This window comes from Heliconius melpomene, chromosome 13 (genome assembly GCF_056956725.1).
Source record: "Heliconius melpomene rosina isolate 202511_hmr_F chromosome 13, ASM5695672v1, whole genome shotgun sequence".
Classification (NCBI taxonomy): domain Eukaryota; kingdom Metazoa; phylum Arthropoda; class Insecta; order Lepidoptera; family Nymphalidae; genus Heliconius; species Heliconius melpomene.
In genome coordinates this window covers 11,079,138-11,094,086 of record NC_140401.1, presented here as the reverse complement: position 1 = coordinate 11,094,086, position 14,949 = coordinate 11,079,138, and the positions used below count along the sequence as shown (strand labels likewise).

General features: G+C 35.3%; 1 protein-coding gene across 4 annotated transcripts in view; it reads right to left on the bottom strand.

The window, feature by feature from the left end:
* Nucleotides 1–1,296: 1,296 nt before the first annotated feature.
* The window catches only part of LOC146532952 (uncharacterized), a 78,019-nt gene continuing 64,366 nt past the window's right edge, over nucleotides 1,297–14,949 (bottom strand). For all 4 annotated transcript variants that reach the window (XM_085195746.1, XM_085195749.1, XM_085195747.1 and 1 more), the window contains 7 exons: nucleotides 7,012–7,136; nucleotides 6,349–6,490; nucleotides 5,762–5,963; nucleotides 5,521–5,564; nucleotides 4,018–4,130; nucleotides 3,465–3,593; nucleotides 1,297–3,362 (listed from right to left, as the gene is read on the bottom strand). In XM_085195746.1, the coding sequence (XP_085051872.1) occupies nucleotides 2,250–3,362; nucleotides 3,465–3,593; nucleotides 4,018–4,130; nucleotides 5,521–5,564; nucleotides 5,762–5,963; nucleotides 6,349–6,490; nucleotides 7,012–7,136 (1,868 nt within the window). In that variant the 3' untranslated portion in view covers nucleotides 1,297–2,249. The remainder of the gene's footprint in view (nucleotides 3,363–3,464; nucleotides 3,594–4,017; nucleotides 4,131–5,520; nucleotides 5,565–5,761; nucleotides 5,964–6,348; nucleotides 6,491–7,011; nucleotides 7,137–14,949) is intronic.

The window sequence follows — 14,949 nt, the reverse complement described above, 5'->3', positions numbered from 1 at the left end:
GATAGGTTTAAACATCTTGTTGTAGTACGTGTAGCGTCGTTTATGCGGCGTGACGGATGCGCGCACCGGCACTGCCACCGGCACCGCCACCGCCGCCCGAGCACTTGTCTTGCGACACTGTGGAACCGATAGTGTGGCTTAGCAAGCTGGAATACTTATAATTTATTAATATTTTATGCTTCTATCGCATATGGCAGGGTAAAATGGAGTGTTAAAATATATGGTTCTTCACTTTCCGCCACTTTAGGGCTAGTGAGTGTTAACTTATCTTGGCTGAACTAAACGCCAGGTGTTTGCTGACCAGGAAAATAAAAATATCTTAAATATATTTCCTTGAATGGAAATCGAACCCACAATCTATACGTCAGAGTCAGTCAGTGATAATTTTTTTGTATTCAATGCTTCAAGATATAAGTATATTCCAGTCCATATTTATAATGATTTTAATGTGTTTCTAGGTTTCCTGGATAGAGGATGTTCTGAAAAGCTCTAGCCTTTTGAAAATGCGAATTATTCGTATCCTACTTATTTACTTACTAATATGATTTTTATACTGTGTCATTTGCTTCGCTTGTGCCTTTTCTAGTGGACTCTTTAATTTGCGTGCAAACATAAGCTCTATTAATTTCAATAATTATTTGATTACCGTTAAATATAGGTATGTACAATATAGACAACATGTTTTATCGTAACTTGTTTTTTTTAATTCTCTAATTATTACTACTAAATTACTAATAAAAGGTTTTTAATGGCCTTATTTAGATAAAAAAAGTCTCTTGTAAGGTGTCATGGATCTTTTTGGCTCGTTATATATACACTAGAAACTATGGACCTTGAGCTTTCGGAGGTTACTGACAGAACTGACTAAAAATTATGATTTTAAGTAAAATATACAACAACTGTGACTTTACTGTGCAATATTTTCTGTCTAGACTCGAGCCCACAAAAATATTGAGCCTAAGGATTTGAAGAAAATTTTATAAAATTATTATTTATTTAACTTTAGCTTACTTACTTATGGGTCACTCAGTCACTAGGCCCTTACTAGGCCTTTAGTCACTGTTTTAACCTTCGTTTAGAGACTGAACCTGTGTAAAACGTAAGTAAAATCTAGAAGGTCAATTGAATAATACCTATTTTTTTTAGCAAATCACGTTATTTGCCTTCAAAACGAATATTTCTAAATGCTCTTAAAACATGATTCAATTATTTCGTAGCAAAATGAAGTAAACGACTGAATGGGGTGATATTGAGATGAGAATGATAAAGCGTTTACAGATGATTAAAACAACCAGATGTAATGAATATCAAAAAGTTTATTTTAACCATATACAATGTTTAAAACTGTTGGCACAATATTGCAATGGTAGATCGGCAGTTTGTACATCACATCATGCCCGCTGTCACGTGCAGTCCACGGGAAGGAAGACAATATTATACCATCAATTATTCCATATACTAATTACTATAGAATAGTGAACAAGGTGGTTTCAACTGCAACGTTTGTATTTTACCTATTTCAGTGGAGGTGCTTTACCTTCGCGTGTTCAATGTTAAAGATCGACTGTTTAATTACAACATTTGTGTCTAGCTAGTGCTTTATCTAAGTGCAAAAATATTTTATATCCTTTTCTTGTACGAAAATAGACGATGTGTGGACATTCAGTATCTGTAGTTTGTACCGCGTGAGGTCGCGCGAGGCGCCGAAACTACTTGCTAACTATACTTAAGCTGGCTACAGACGAGTACATAGCGAATACATAAAGCGATACAATAGATGACGCGAAAACAGAAATATCACAATAGAAAGAACAAACACGACTCTACGCCAGAGGAGCGAGCGCCTCTGACGCGAGACACACGCATTCATGATGTACCAACGTAAAAATACACATTAAAATAATTTACACACTAAAAATAACCTCGTAATTAAAACATAAATCAATCAATTATTGCAATTGGAAAGTGATAATTAAATTACACAATTATACTTAAGATTACTTTAGAAATAATTAAATAATTATACGAAATTCATTATGACTAGTCCCCCGGAACCACCCCGGAGTCGCCTCGGACGCGGCGGGCGTCTGCGTGAAGATAAATACGAGATTGCTTAGGAGATCTAAATAACGCTTAGAGAAAACTTAATAATAAGTATTTGAACTCGAGCCGCGGTGCGCACATTCAGTTCTACTTATTAGTGTCAAAGTTTAAAAGCTAATGGAATGAGGCGTGAGGGTGCGCCGCTCTTATCTGGGCGGCACCTCCCGCGGCGGGGGACTCCGGTATTTGGCTTTGATGTGCAAGAAGGGCTTTTTCGGAGAAGTATGGTCGACGATGGTGGCCTCCAGCGATAGGCGGATGCTTTCTTCAATGGCCGCCTGCGTGAGGCCGGCGACGGGCCCCGCGCCCGCCAGGCTCATGCTGCGCGTCTTGCCGTGTGCGAGCAATGGGCGGCGCGGCTCGTTGACGGGCGTCGACGCGAGGCTCTGGCTACGCACCTTGCGGGCCGCACTGAGCTCAGTGGGAGTACTAGCAATACTGGCCGACCTGCCCTTTTTGGGTTGGGCCGATCTCTCTGCTCCGAAGCACTTGGTGTCTTTGTTCGCGATGCTCATACTTCTGGACTTCTTAGGCGTGGTGACTAAGGCGTTCGAAGTGAGAGACTTACGTAGCTCCGTGGGTGTGCGGTTCGATCTTCCAGTGGGAGTGTTTGGCGTACTATAACTGGCAGGTGCGGACTGTTTCCTGGCGCGTGCTGGGGATTTCTTTTCATCTTTCAAGGGAAGGGTTAGGGCGGAACGGTTTCTAACAGGAGCGGGCTTCGGAGTGGAGGTGCGTCTTATATCAAGTGGTGACGATTTTCCGTTCTTTTTGTTGTTAAGTTTAGAGTCTACGGGGGATGTCTTTCCGTTGATCGAGGGAGCTTTGCTGTCGGCAGGGGAGACGTTGCCGAAGGAGGACTCCTTGGTCAGTGAGTTCTTACTGCTGGCAGGGGAGGGGGAGGTGTGCGACAGGGAGGGTTCCTTAGTCAGCGAATTCTTGCTACTAGCTGGTGATGGGGAGGTACGTGGGAGGGAAGGTTCCTTTATTAAGGAGTTCTTGCTACTGGCGGGAGAAGGGGAGGTACGTGGGAGGGAAGGTTCCTTTAATAGAGAGTTCTTGCTGCTGGCGGGGGAGGGCGTGGGAGAGTGCGAGGGGGAGTGGGCCGGGGGCGCAGGGGGTGGTGTCGGCAAGGGCAGCACGTCACGGCGGCCCTGCGTGACGAGGCGCACCTGGCAGGGTTCATGGCGAGAGAGGAAGTGCTCGAGCGTGTCCCAACCGCCACCCACGCGGACCATCATGTGGCGGCCCTTCAGCAACTGATAAGTAAAAAGCAATTAAAAATAAATTCAATACTTTATTTTACTATAGTAAATATATTAAGCTACCTTTTTTAATTGATAAAAAATATATATTATTACCCTGATGAAGACGTTTCTGCCGGCGATGTTGTATCGTCCCTCGCCGACCTTCTTCACCTTCAACAGCTTCGAACATTTCCCTGAACCGCAGTTGCAGCCGCGCTCCATAAGACGAGTTACCAATTGCACCTGAAACAGAAGAATTTGTGATAACGTATACTCAAATTGTTTTAACACAATAATAAATTAACTTATTTATTATGTATAATGTATAACCAATAAACAGCAAGTAGGCGTTGTAGACAGTGTATGTATATTTAAAATGACAAGAAAAAAACAGGTAATCATCAGCCATGCCACAGTGGCAAACCGTCTATTTTCCCTACTATTTTCACTTCCTGGCTCTGAGTTTGAGATTGAGTTCCATTTTGATGTTTAAGGTTGAGGTCCGCTGCTCAACACACAACAATTCATAAAATTGGCGGTACATTGGAATGGGATTATTTTATCACTCAGCAGGTCCTTCTGCCTGCCATATACAAATAGTATGCCTGTTTTATATACAAATAGTAATATGTAGCTTGAATATAAAAATGGCACTTCAGGAACATACTCGTTTATCCAGCTCGTTTGTAGGTCTGAGTGGTACGTCGGTGTCGCTGCTGCTGTCGGTGGCGCCTGACTTGGTGCTTTCCGCGTCTACATTATCTGGTAATGATTGAGGACCTGGAGATTTGTCAAATTACTTATTATTAGTGACCTTTAGATAGCCGATTTGTAAAAATGTTTCTAGTATATAAATTGTAATATTTTTTGTATATACATATGAGAGGTCAGTCGTATATGCACATGGGCAAAAAGTATGACCGTGAACGCGACTGGATCCGATCCCTACTAGAGGAAATTAAATATTTATTTAAACTTATATTTTCATTTCTTCGCTCTAGTGTAGAGGCAAAACGCGGCGTTAGGTTCCGCCACTCAACACGCAATGCCTCCAGAATTTGGAGGAAAGTGCAAGTTACATATAATATATTATCTATTTAGTTTAAATTATAGATAAGGCATAGATAAGGTAATTTCAATGTGTGATTTTTTTTTATTTTACAATCCTTACCTATATTATAAATTCGAAAGTAACTCTGTCTGTCTGTCTGTCCTTTACGCAATCAGGGCCAAACCGCTAATTTAATTGTGATAAAATACTCATATAGAGATACTTGAGGGTCCCGGGATGAACATAGGATACTTTTTTTTTCACATATTTGTAATATTTTTGATATATACCAATATATTAAAATAATTAATTTGACAAGCAATTTATTCCGCCATGTTAATAACAATCGTCGCTATGCGTTGCTAAGCAACGGCTTGCAAAGTTTGTTGTTTTAAGAAAACGTCACCCAAAGTGAGTTTGCTTCACGCGTACATGGCGCGCGCCGATATAGATTTGTATACATTAACAAAAATTAGATGATTTCTATAATTTGATATTCATCCTTATGAAAATAAATATAATAGTCACTTTTAGCATTTCATCTTGATGGAAATTATAGTTTACTGTATAACATTCTAATAAATAATTAAGGAGATTTCACTGATTCCAAATGACCTAGCATACGAGTGGTATAGTATGAGTATGACCGACGCGAACGGGCAGATGACTTTGATGGTTTAGTAAATTTTTATATATTTTCGAATTACTGTTAATTTTTATGTAATTATTTGCTGCTTATAATTAATTTATCTCAGTTCGGTTATCTATACCGATGTTATACACTTAAAATATCGTAATTATAATCATTTGGGATTTTACTTAATATTGTTCGCAAAAATTAATAATTATTTAATAAAGAAAAATGTTTAATACGCGCGCACGGCAAACTTTAGGTACTTTTTCTAATATTAAGAATTTCCTTTAGTTACTTTTACTTCTTTTGTTTGTTCATTTCGGTTACTCAGATATTTTTTCTAATAATAAATCTCCACTTATTATTATTTTTTAACTTATTTTAATTATTTAGGCTTATATTTTCGCGGGCGTAGCCGCGTCCGGGCCCACTAGTTATTATATATATTATTTAATATTAAACTAGGTTTTTAAACTGTTACTCACCATCGGTAGGTTCTGGCGAAGATGGCATAGGCTCTGTTGTAGATCTGAAAAACATATGTATGATTTAATTTTCATTATTACATTGGGGCGTCTATAAACTGATTGTGGGTTCAATCCCTATCCTACTCTCGAGAAAAATTAAAGTATCTTCTATTTAATTAGGGCGGAAAACGAGGGACAGACTCTAAGCAATGTGTCTTAATTGCAAAATATTAAATTTAGTATTGAATTTAAAACGTACTTCTCCCTGGTGGGCGAGGGTGAATTATCCCGGAACTGCCACGCGGCGCCCGACATGGCGGAGTCGAGGCCAGAGTCGCGCTCTTCCATGGCGATCTCCTTTTCGAGCTGGACAAGTCCTGGTGGCTCCACGTTGAACTTTGTTGCAAGACGCGCCACCTCCAGTAGGCAAAGTATTACTTGGCGCGGTTGGTTGTGGAGTACTAGAATTGAATAGTATTTTTTATTTCATTTTCATACTCCTGAGAGAAAAAAACTAATGTATAATACTTAGCATTCCATGAATTCAATGTTTGGGTGTGTGGGGGTGTTGCAAGGTTCAACCTAAAGCTAATAAGTTTATTAATTGGTTGAACGCGCTAATTTCTGGAACTACTAGTTCGAATTGGAAAATAATATTTATGTTTGATTGTCTACTCATCGAGAAAAGCTATTGTAAGCTAAGCTAAGCTCCTGAATTCGGCGGAAAGTGGAAAACGGAGTGTTTTAACACTAATTTCCCTTCCATTTACAGGATGAAGCTGATTATTACATGTTAATAATTTTAATGTGTTCGCGGAGAGGGCCACAGGTAAAATTTATCCTTACCCAGGTCATCGCTCTCAAACAGCAAGTTCTCATGCACGCCGAGCTCACGACAGAAGGTGATGAAGTTCTCAGCGTTGTCTCTTGAGAAGAAGCTGCGACGAGCCGCTCGCTGCCAGCAACGACCGCGGATCGCCGGCACCGGCTGTAGAGTGTATAAAATATGAAATTATATATAAATGAGGTTAGTTTAAATCATTTAGTTTAGTTACAAGTTTTTTGATAAAATTTTCGTGTATAAAATATTCTTTATAAAGCAGGTATTTTTTTAAGTAGGCATCTTCTTATTATTAAATAATTAAATGTAAAAGAAATTATAACTTATTTATTTGGATACCTTCATACTATATCATTTTAGATAGAAAGAATTTTATTAGAGAGAGAGTTATCTCTTTTTTTCCTTTCGCCAGAAAGAAATTTCGTACCCTACACCTATACTTGCCTTTACTTGCTCAAAATAAGGATTTGAACTAATCATATTTCCTCACTATATTAACTGACTATAAATGCGACATTTGTGGGTTCGATCCCTGCTCGGGGAATACAAAGCGTGGCATTGAGTTAACACCACTTAACACACGTTGTCTTAAACAATGGGGAACTGTTCCTTTTGCCTATGTAGGATACAGCATGAAGCTAAAAAACATGTTGACTAAAGTTACTCACCCCAACGATGAGTCCTTGGTCGAGCGCCTCCCGCGCGCGCTCGTGGATGACCGCAGCCAGTTGGCAGAGCTCCGCGCCATTGTCCAACTCGTCCAGGAAGTTTTCACCGGACAAATACGTTATACCTGCAGACAGATAAAGATTACATATATAGCTTTAAACATCTCTGGTAGACGAAATGTGGGGTTGTGTTCTGCTACTGGCCACGCAATGTCTCGAAAATTTGAGAAAAGTGGAACAAAGTGTCTCAACACTAGTTTTTCTCTTTCTACCCTGTATAAAAGTACGAGTACAAGCTAATCATAAAAGTAAATAAGAGCCAGGTTTACTTAACGGACAACGCTAAATCCATGGGATGCGTGAAGATAGCAAAAAATCTTATTCATTATGTTTTTGTGCAGTTTTGTTTAATTTCCGCAATGATTGTGCGTTTTTTACGATTTCCTGTCAGTAAATAAATATAATATGTTTTTGTTTTTTTATTACCCAGTATGCGTTCTTTTTTGCTAATCTATTCAACTTACAATAAAGTGCAGTATTTCTATCACATAACTGTTGTAAAGTAATGAAATCGAATACGATAGTAAATTCTATTTGAGTAAATTAGGGTAACACGAGGTCGAGGAACACTAGGTTACCTCTGCCTACCCTATCCCATGAGCGGGATACATTGTGAATCTAAAAAAACGTACTAGTGGCGTCTATTTGTTATTATCCTTACAATTATTTTTAAACTTTTATAAATAAAAAAAATAAGTATAAAAAAAATAGTTTAAAATAAAGAGCTCTAGATAACAAGATAATAATTTATACGTTAGTCTACATTTGTCAGAACAACTCGCAACTCGGATCTATTGTATTGCAAATGCAGACCCCATAACGACGCATGTTTATGATCGCCCGTTTATAGTAAATGTGTGCTAGTTGCTCCACTACCTGTCGTTCGAGTTATTATTATTTAATTTATAGTAACAGAATTGGGTTAGAGCTAAATCGTTAGTTTTATTTGTCAATTTACTACGATTTGCCTTAATATTTATTGTATACTAGCGGACGCGCGCAGCTTCGCCTGCTTATTTGCACCCCGGATAAAATAAACAACGAAACATGTGCTCAATGATATATTTTTAAGAGTCTAAGTTTCGATTTTTATAAAAATCGGTGGCGATTTAAAGATTTTTCCTTTCCTCCATTTCCATTTTTCTAACTGTTGAATTTGTTTCTGTTTGTTTTTCTGAATAGAATTGACCATAGAGATGGCGGCGTAGTAATGTTTATTCGAACTACGACTACTCTATTTTTTGAGCTTCAGACTGTATTTCACATTTAGCAGGGCAAGGAGAGAGAATCGAGTAATAAAACACTCTGTTCTGTACGGACCGTCCAATTTTCGAGAAAAGGTATATATGTATGTCTGCAAATACCACAGACCTGAAGTTGTATAAAGTGATTTATTCAATTAATTAATCATAATTAAGCATCTAATTAACAACATCATTACTTTAAGTTTAAATTTTATAATGATTGAAGGTAACACTACTTATTGGCAAAGTAGATTTGTTTTTGTTGTTTTGACCCAGTGCAAATACAGTGCTAGCGTGGTGCTGCCGTTAGATAACCGTATGAAGTGTTTATCATCGCTACTCGCTACGTGGCGTCACGCGTCGCCTCCTACAGTACAGCTATAGACGTCTACGAACAATAATATGAGCACACCTAATTAACGATATAATTAATTCGTTTTGGATTTTTTTGTTTCATTTGTGAATTGTAAGCTTTAAAAAAATAATAATGGAAAATGGGAAAGCCTAGAAAATACAGTTAAAATAAGAATAATTTGATTTCTATTCTTAATGTAAATGGAGAGCCTTGGTAATAGGTTCTCTCTTGAATCTTAAAAGTGATTAGCTATTGTGTTTTATCTAACCAAAGAATGCGACGATGTTTAAGAAAAAATACTGTGTCATATACTTTTTATACCTCTTTAAGATTATTCTTCGCAAACTATCTTGATATGTAGATCTAGTATGTAGTGCAGAACGTTTTAAATAGTTTTTAACATGCAAAATACTGCCTTCACTTTTGCATTGGCAATATAAATTTAAATATACCGGCGATTATATATAGAGGCTCGCCTCGCGGCGCTGCTCGCTCATGAATAATAAATAACTTATACTTGCAGGACATGCATGTATGTCTTCAGGCTAAATACATAGACTGGATGCTGCAGCCGTGATCTCAAGCTTATCTAGAATCTAGACAGTTCAGCCAGTTGACTCTATATTAAGCATTTAATTTAAGCTTTCGGTTTTATTTAGTACTAGCGAACCATTCACGGCTTGGCCCGCTTTATCTACTAATTATTAACTTACCAATTTCAATTATTTGCTTTTTTATAATATTATCATTTTAATAACAATATCTATACCTATATTGAAAAGTAAAATTCCAGGCCATTCTACAAATTACTAGATAATAGTTACTTATAGCAATTTTGTCGACGGTACGGTAACGGTATTTTTTTATTAAAAGCCAATTGAAATAAAAATTTTAGGGAAGCTTGCCAAAATATATAAGTGAAAACTGCAATTAAATCGGTTAAGTAATTTCTGAGATTAGCTTGAACAATATTTTGTTTTTGTTATCCATCGAGATTTTATTTTCTGTTTAGATATATCTGAGTAGAATATACATGTATAATAATAATAATAGATCAAATACATGACTGCCATTTAAAACTATTACTTATTGTACTTTATTTGGAATAACTTAAACTTGTTGATGATTCTATCTAAAGTTAAATTTGAAAATAAAATACAAAACTCCACTTCAGCTCTGTTCGATGTCAGGTCCATTTAAAGTGCTGTAAGCAATATGCACATCGTATTATTATAACATGCCACCCCTCCTGATCATGATTCCTATCTGTCTTAACCAACATTCCATACAGCGACATGTTTAATTTTAGTTTTAATAGTTTTACTATTTATGTTCTTTTGAGGTACATCGTGTTTAACACGATGCGGCAGTGTAAGAAATTAAAAGAAATATTTCAACCTGAAATATTTGAAATTTTAATATATATATGAGCCAATCTAAAAAACCTTATGAAAATATCGGTGAATTCGATAAATGAGTTAACAGAGAGAACTCTTTGATTAGCTAGATAAAAGTTCTAATTTATCCTTCTAATATCCTCGTTTTTATCTTTGTCCTTCTTACCTTCTTAATGTCGATATAAATTATAATACTTTTAACTTTCAATATATTATATTTAAAGGCAGTGTGTAAAGAATGTCAATAGCTTAAGTGTAATGGCAAAAAGCAATAACATAATTCATTGCAAAGATCGATTATCAATGCAAAAAGAAGAAATACCTTCGACGTCCAGCGCTAGTCTCCATTAGCCACATACTATCGCGAAAATAAAATGAACTCTTATCTGATCGATGGCTAGCGATTTATTCTTGCATATCTTATATAGTAACCTATGCTTTTATTATATTGCATGTAATTTAGACAAATGGGCTTCGTAAATATTATATGAAAGATTGATAGTAGTTTTTTCATACAACGCAGCTCATTGTGAGAAGGATCACTTTACAAGTCAAACAATTAGTAATAAATATTAATATCTTTCTAAAATTAACCAATTCTTAAAGTGCACATTTTGTTTATTTTCATAAAAAAATATTATTTGAAAATGTTAGAAGAAAAAAAAAGTGTTATTCAACGAATTTAAGCTTTTTTGCTCTGTTTTAACACAAAGTTCCTAGATTCCCTCTGCCTATTCTGCCGTGTGCCTACAACGTGAAAAAATGTAAAAATACATTCACTTAATATAATATAAGTAGTTTTATGGAGTTACAAATTAATATAAAATAAAAAATAAAACTGAACACCGACAATATATATAGTATATAAAAGTAATTTTAATAGCTAAGCCGCAAAACTGCATATAAAATAAGAAAACTAAAAAAAGTAACCATCACCTATGAGAATCTCGCTCAATACCGCATTAGCATATACCAAGGCGCGTATAATCGAAACTATCAGCGGGCGGCGCGCTCAAGGCCAAAGCTTCGCATTAAAGTGCACTGCTTATATTGCTTAAGACCCTTACACACTTGTTATTTTTTAGAAATATTTTATATTGAGGCCGTCATGGCGCAGTGCTACACGCATGTGTAAACGCGAAAGTTGTGGGTTAGATCCCATTCTGGAGAATTAATTATTATTTATTAACATTTTCATTTCACTCTGGTAACAAGGCATGAGCTTTTCATTTTACAGCTTAGAGCAGCCAATTAAAAATTAAGTAGAGTGGCTTATAATATTCGATATTATTATAATAGATATAATAGTTTAGATAACAAAAAGATGGAAAACTTCTGTCTTAATAATAACATTCAAACTTTTTATTTCATACCTGAAAATTACACTTATTAACAAATAATTTCATACAAAAAAATCCTTTTCTCCAATAATGTATAAATTTCATCCAATAATGTATAATACTACAAATACGCAACTAATTCTGATAAATAGTTATAATTAAAATCAATAGTCGTCAAACCACTCCAGTGTGCATGAGCTTTATAGGTAAAGTTTTAAAGCTTGTCTCAAGGTACAGCATATTTATTACATAAGTGAAATAACATTGAATTAAGTGCTCGTGCGACGGTGTTTATTGCTTATTTATAGTGATCATAAAATTAATTTTATCAGATTATTCTCGTATAGCAAAATTGCTCGCATTTCTTTCAAACATTAATTTGTATAATAATCTTGAAAAAAATTAAATAAAAAAGGAATATTAATTGCAATTTTGTCCATTATATAGCTATTAGTTATTTATCAATATTTTATAAATGTTACATTTTTAAATTTGAAAAATAAAATAAAGGGTCAATCTAATCATTATAAGCCATTTCTTGCAATGCAAATACAATACAAAACTGGTTTGCAACTCTGAGTTAAAATTCGCGAAAAAAATACGTTTTACCGAGTTACCTTAACAAGCTATAAAACATCGAAGTAAGCTCGAAAATAGGCATCAGCCTATTTTAAAGTAAGTATCACTAGTACGTTATAGTAATTTCTATTAAGTATTTTAATTTAAAAATGCATAAAGATAAGATTAAGGAATTTAGTGCCAGTTGTTAAGTGTTATTTATTTCATTACTTCATTAAGTAACTGACCGACTTTGAGATGTCCACTCAAATGAATAAACCATGGAGAGGGATTGACAAATGATCACTTTTAATAAGATACACTGCGATATCGATATAGCAAAGAGAATATCGACACGGTTATTAATTATTATCATGCCAGCCTCGCTATAGCCTTGCATACTTAAAGTGTTAAGTAAAAAGTGCAGTTTTTTCATGTAAATGCATTCATTATAACGTATTATTTTAAATTTATTCTTTTAGATTTATTATTTTATTAGAAAAAGTATTTAATTTGGTTATAATTATATTATGTTATGATTGTTGTTAACTTTGGATTGATAATTGTGACCAAATTCTGATGCGGTGTAAGTATTGTATGAAATAATTATTTATTTTGTAGATCTGAGCTATGGTATCTTATCGTTTATGGTTATGTTAACATAACGAATTAAGTAAAGAAGTAAATTAACAAATTTCATTATTATTATCATTACAAATTCGTACGGATACAATACGGGTGTTAAGGAAAAAAAAGTAATAATGTACGAATATAGTTAAAACTAAGCGCAACAACTAAATATTTCACGTCGGTTCCACACGGCTGTCTGCGTCTAGTAAAACGCAACTTTTAATAATAGCCGGTTGCGGCGAAATGTATTTTTTTTTTCAGTAAAAAGTACGTGAAGCCTCTGCATGAATAAACATTCAGAAGACAGCAAGGTTGCAATCAAGTGAATGGATGTGACGGAGCCGTTCTTTCTCAGAATTGCAAAATACACATTGATTTAAGATAAACATTCGCTCATTAATTGCCTTTAAAGTTCTTGGTAAAATATGTAATTTTACCGATATTTATAATGTTAACTGTAACATTGATCTTGAAATAAATTGACTTTTTGGTGATTATACGAGAAGTGCGGTTATATCATTATTATGGCACAACTGGTTTTAGGTTGTTTTACTTTAAGCTTTAAGTTTTAGTTTCAGACCGCTGTGGCGCAGTGGGACACATTTTTAGTGTAAGCGCAATGGGTAGATGTTTGTTCAACCCCCACTTATGAATTACCCTATAAATAAAATCATTTCATGATTATTTAAATTATACTTATTTCTCCGCTCTGGAAGACAAAGGCAGCGTTTGGAGTAAGTAATATTGGAATTAATGTTAATGTTACTTATTCCATATTACGCTCTCATTAAAGACATACCTAACTGTTTATTTATATTTTTTAAATATACAAATTTAAACAATTTATAAAACAATGACACGCTATTGTCAACTGAAAGAATAACCTATAATCAATTTTTCTTCCCAGCTGCAAATAATATTGCAAATTGTATCGACGGAACCGACCAACGGAACTTTAGCGTCAAATTTTGTTATTATATAAGCGCGACGCGACGCAAACGACAAGACGAAGCGGATTTATACTTTGCTCTGTAATTTGTATGAAATTGCAACGGTTTGACTTTGTCGTCGAGTGAATTACAGTCGTTAAACGTCTGCTACGATAGAACGTGGATAATGGAATGTTTTAGTGTAGAAATACTACCTATATTTAATAATGGTATATCGACTATTCAAAAAATTATATTGATTCTGCTCGAGAATTCTGCTTAGTTAATTTAAAGTGTAAGTACTTGTACTTATTTTTTAAAGTTATTATTTTAATAACATAATTGTAAAGAATTACTTTGGTTGTTCGTTGTAGCCCGCAAGTAGCTGAGTAGGGTAAACCCAGTGTAATGGTATATATTTAGAGTTTCAGACAGTCGCCCACTTGCCGCCCAATTTCCAAGACATTGCGTGTTGAGTGGCGAAACTCAACGCCGCGTTATATTACATGTAAATATCTATATATTGGATAGAGTAACGTTCTTTTATTTTTATCAAGCATCTCTTCTTCCTTAACCCACATGATTGTGCATTCATGTCTCGGACACAATACCGATACTTATAAGTGGTGTATCAATGCGGTATTATAATATGTATATTACACAATGAGTCACGGATCCTTCCGCAGTTTCTAGCGGTAGTTTGCGAATAGAATTCAGGATGTACTCAAAACAGCATAAGTTACCATAACACTTTCGTAGTTATGAGTAAGCGTTTGCACGATTATAATGAAAAATTTATATATTTAAAAATAAAGTACATTTACTTGTATAAAAATTAAATTTATATGGGCTTTAAGAAATAAAAGGGTCCTCCTGTCTCTCTGTATTCTCGAAGGAATTTCGAGTAATAATTTCTTAGTGCTTTACCCTACACTTCTTTACCTACGTGCATCAGTTTTTTCTAACTTTTTAAGTTCTAAGTTCAGTTTTTTTTAGTTTTTGTAAATTTAGAAGTCAACATCTTCACAACGAAGCCTAACTCCGCTCAACTCAACGTCGGACTTTTGATTTGTTGTCACAGTGAAGAAATGAAAATATTAATAAATTATAATTAATTCCCGAAGGTTGGCGCTTGATGGGGGAGGCCTACGTTCAGCAGTGGACGGCGATAGGCTGATTATATATAATTAATTCCCTCTATCGAACCTACAACCGTCGCGCTACCGTCACACGCTTGTGCCGCTGCGCCACGACGACGTCGATTATTTGAGTTAATTAATAACATAACACAGGTAGGTACTTTTATTATTTCGCCCTCGCACGAGGCAATAAACTATTACTGTAACATCGCCAAGTGGAACTGAAGTAGACAGTTTCAGGTTTCCGACACATTGTGTAATACTAAAGTAGCATACCTACATAGTT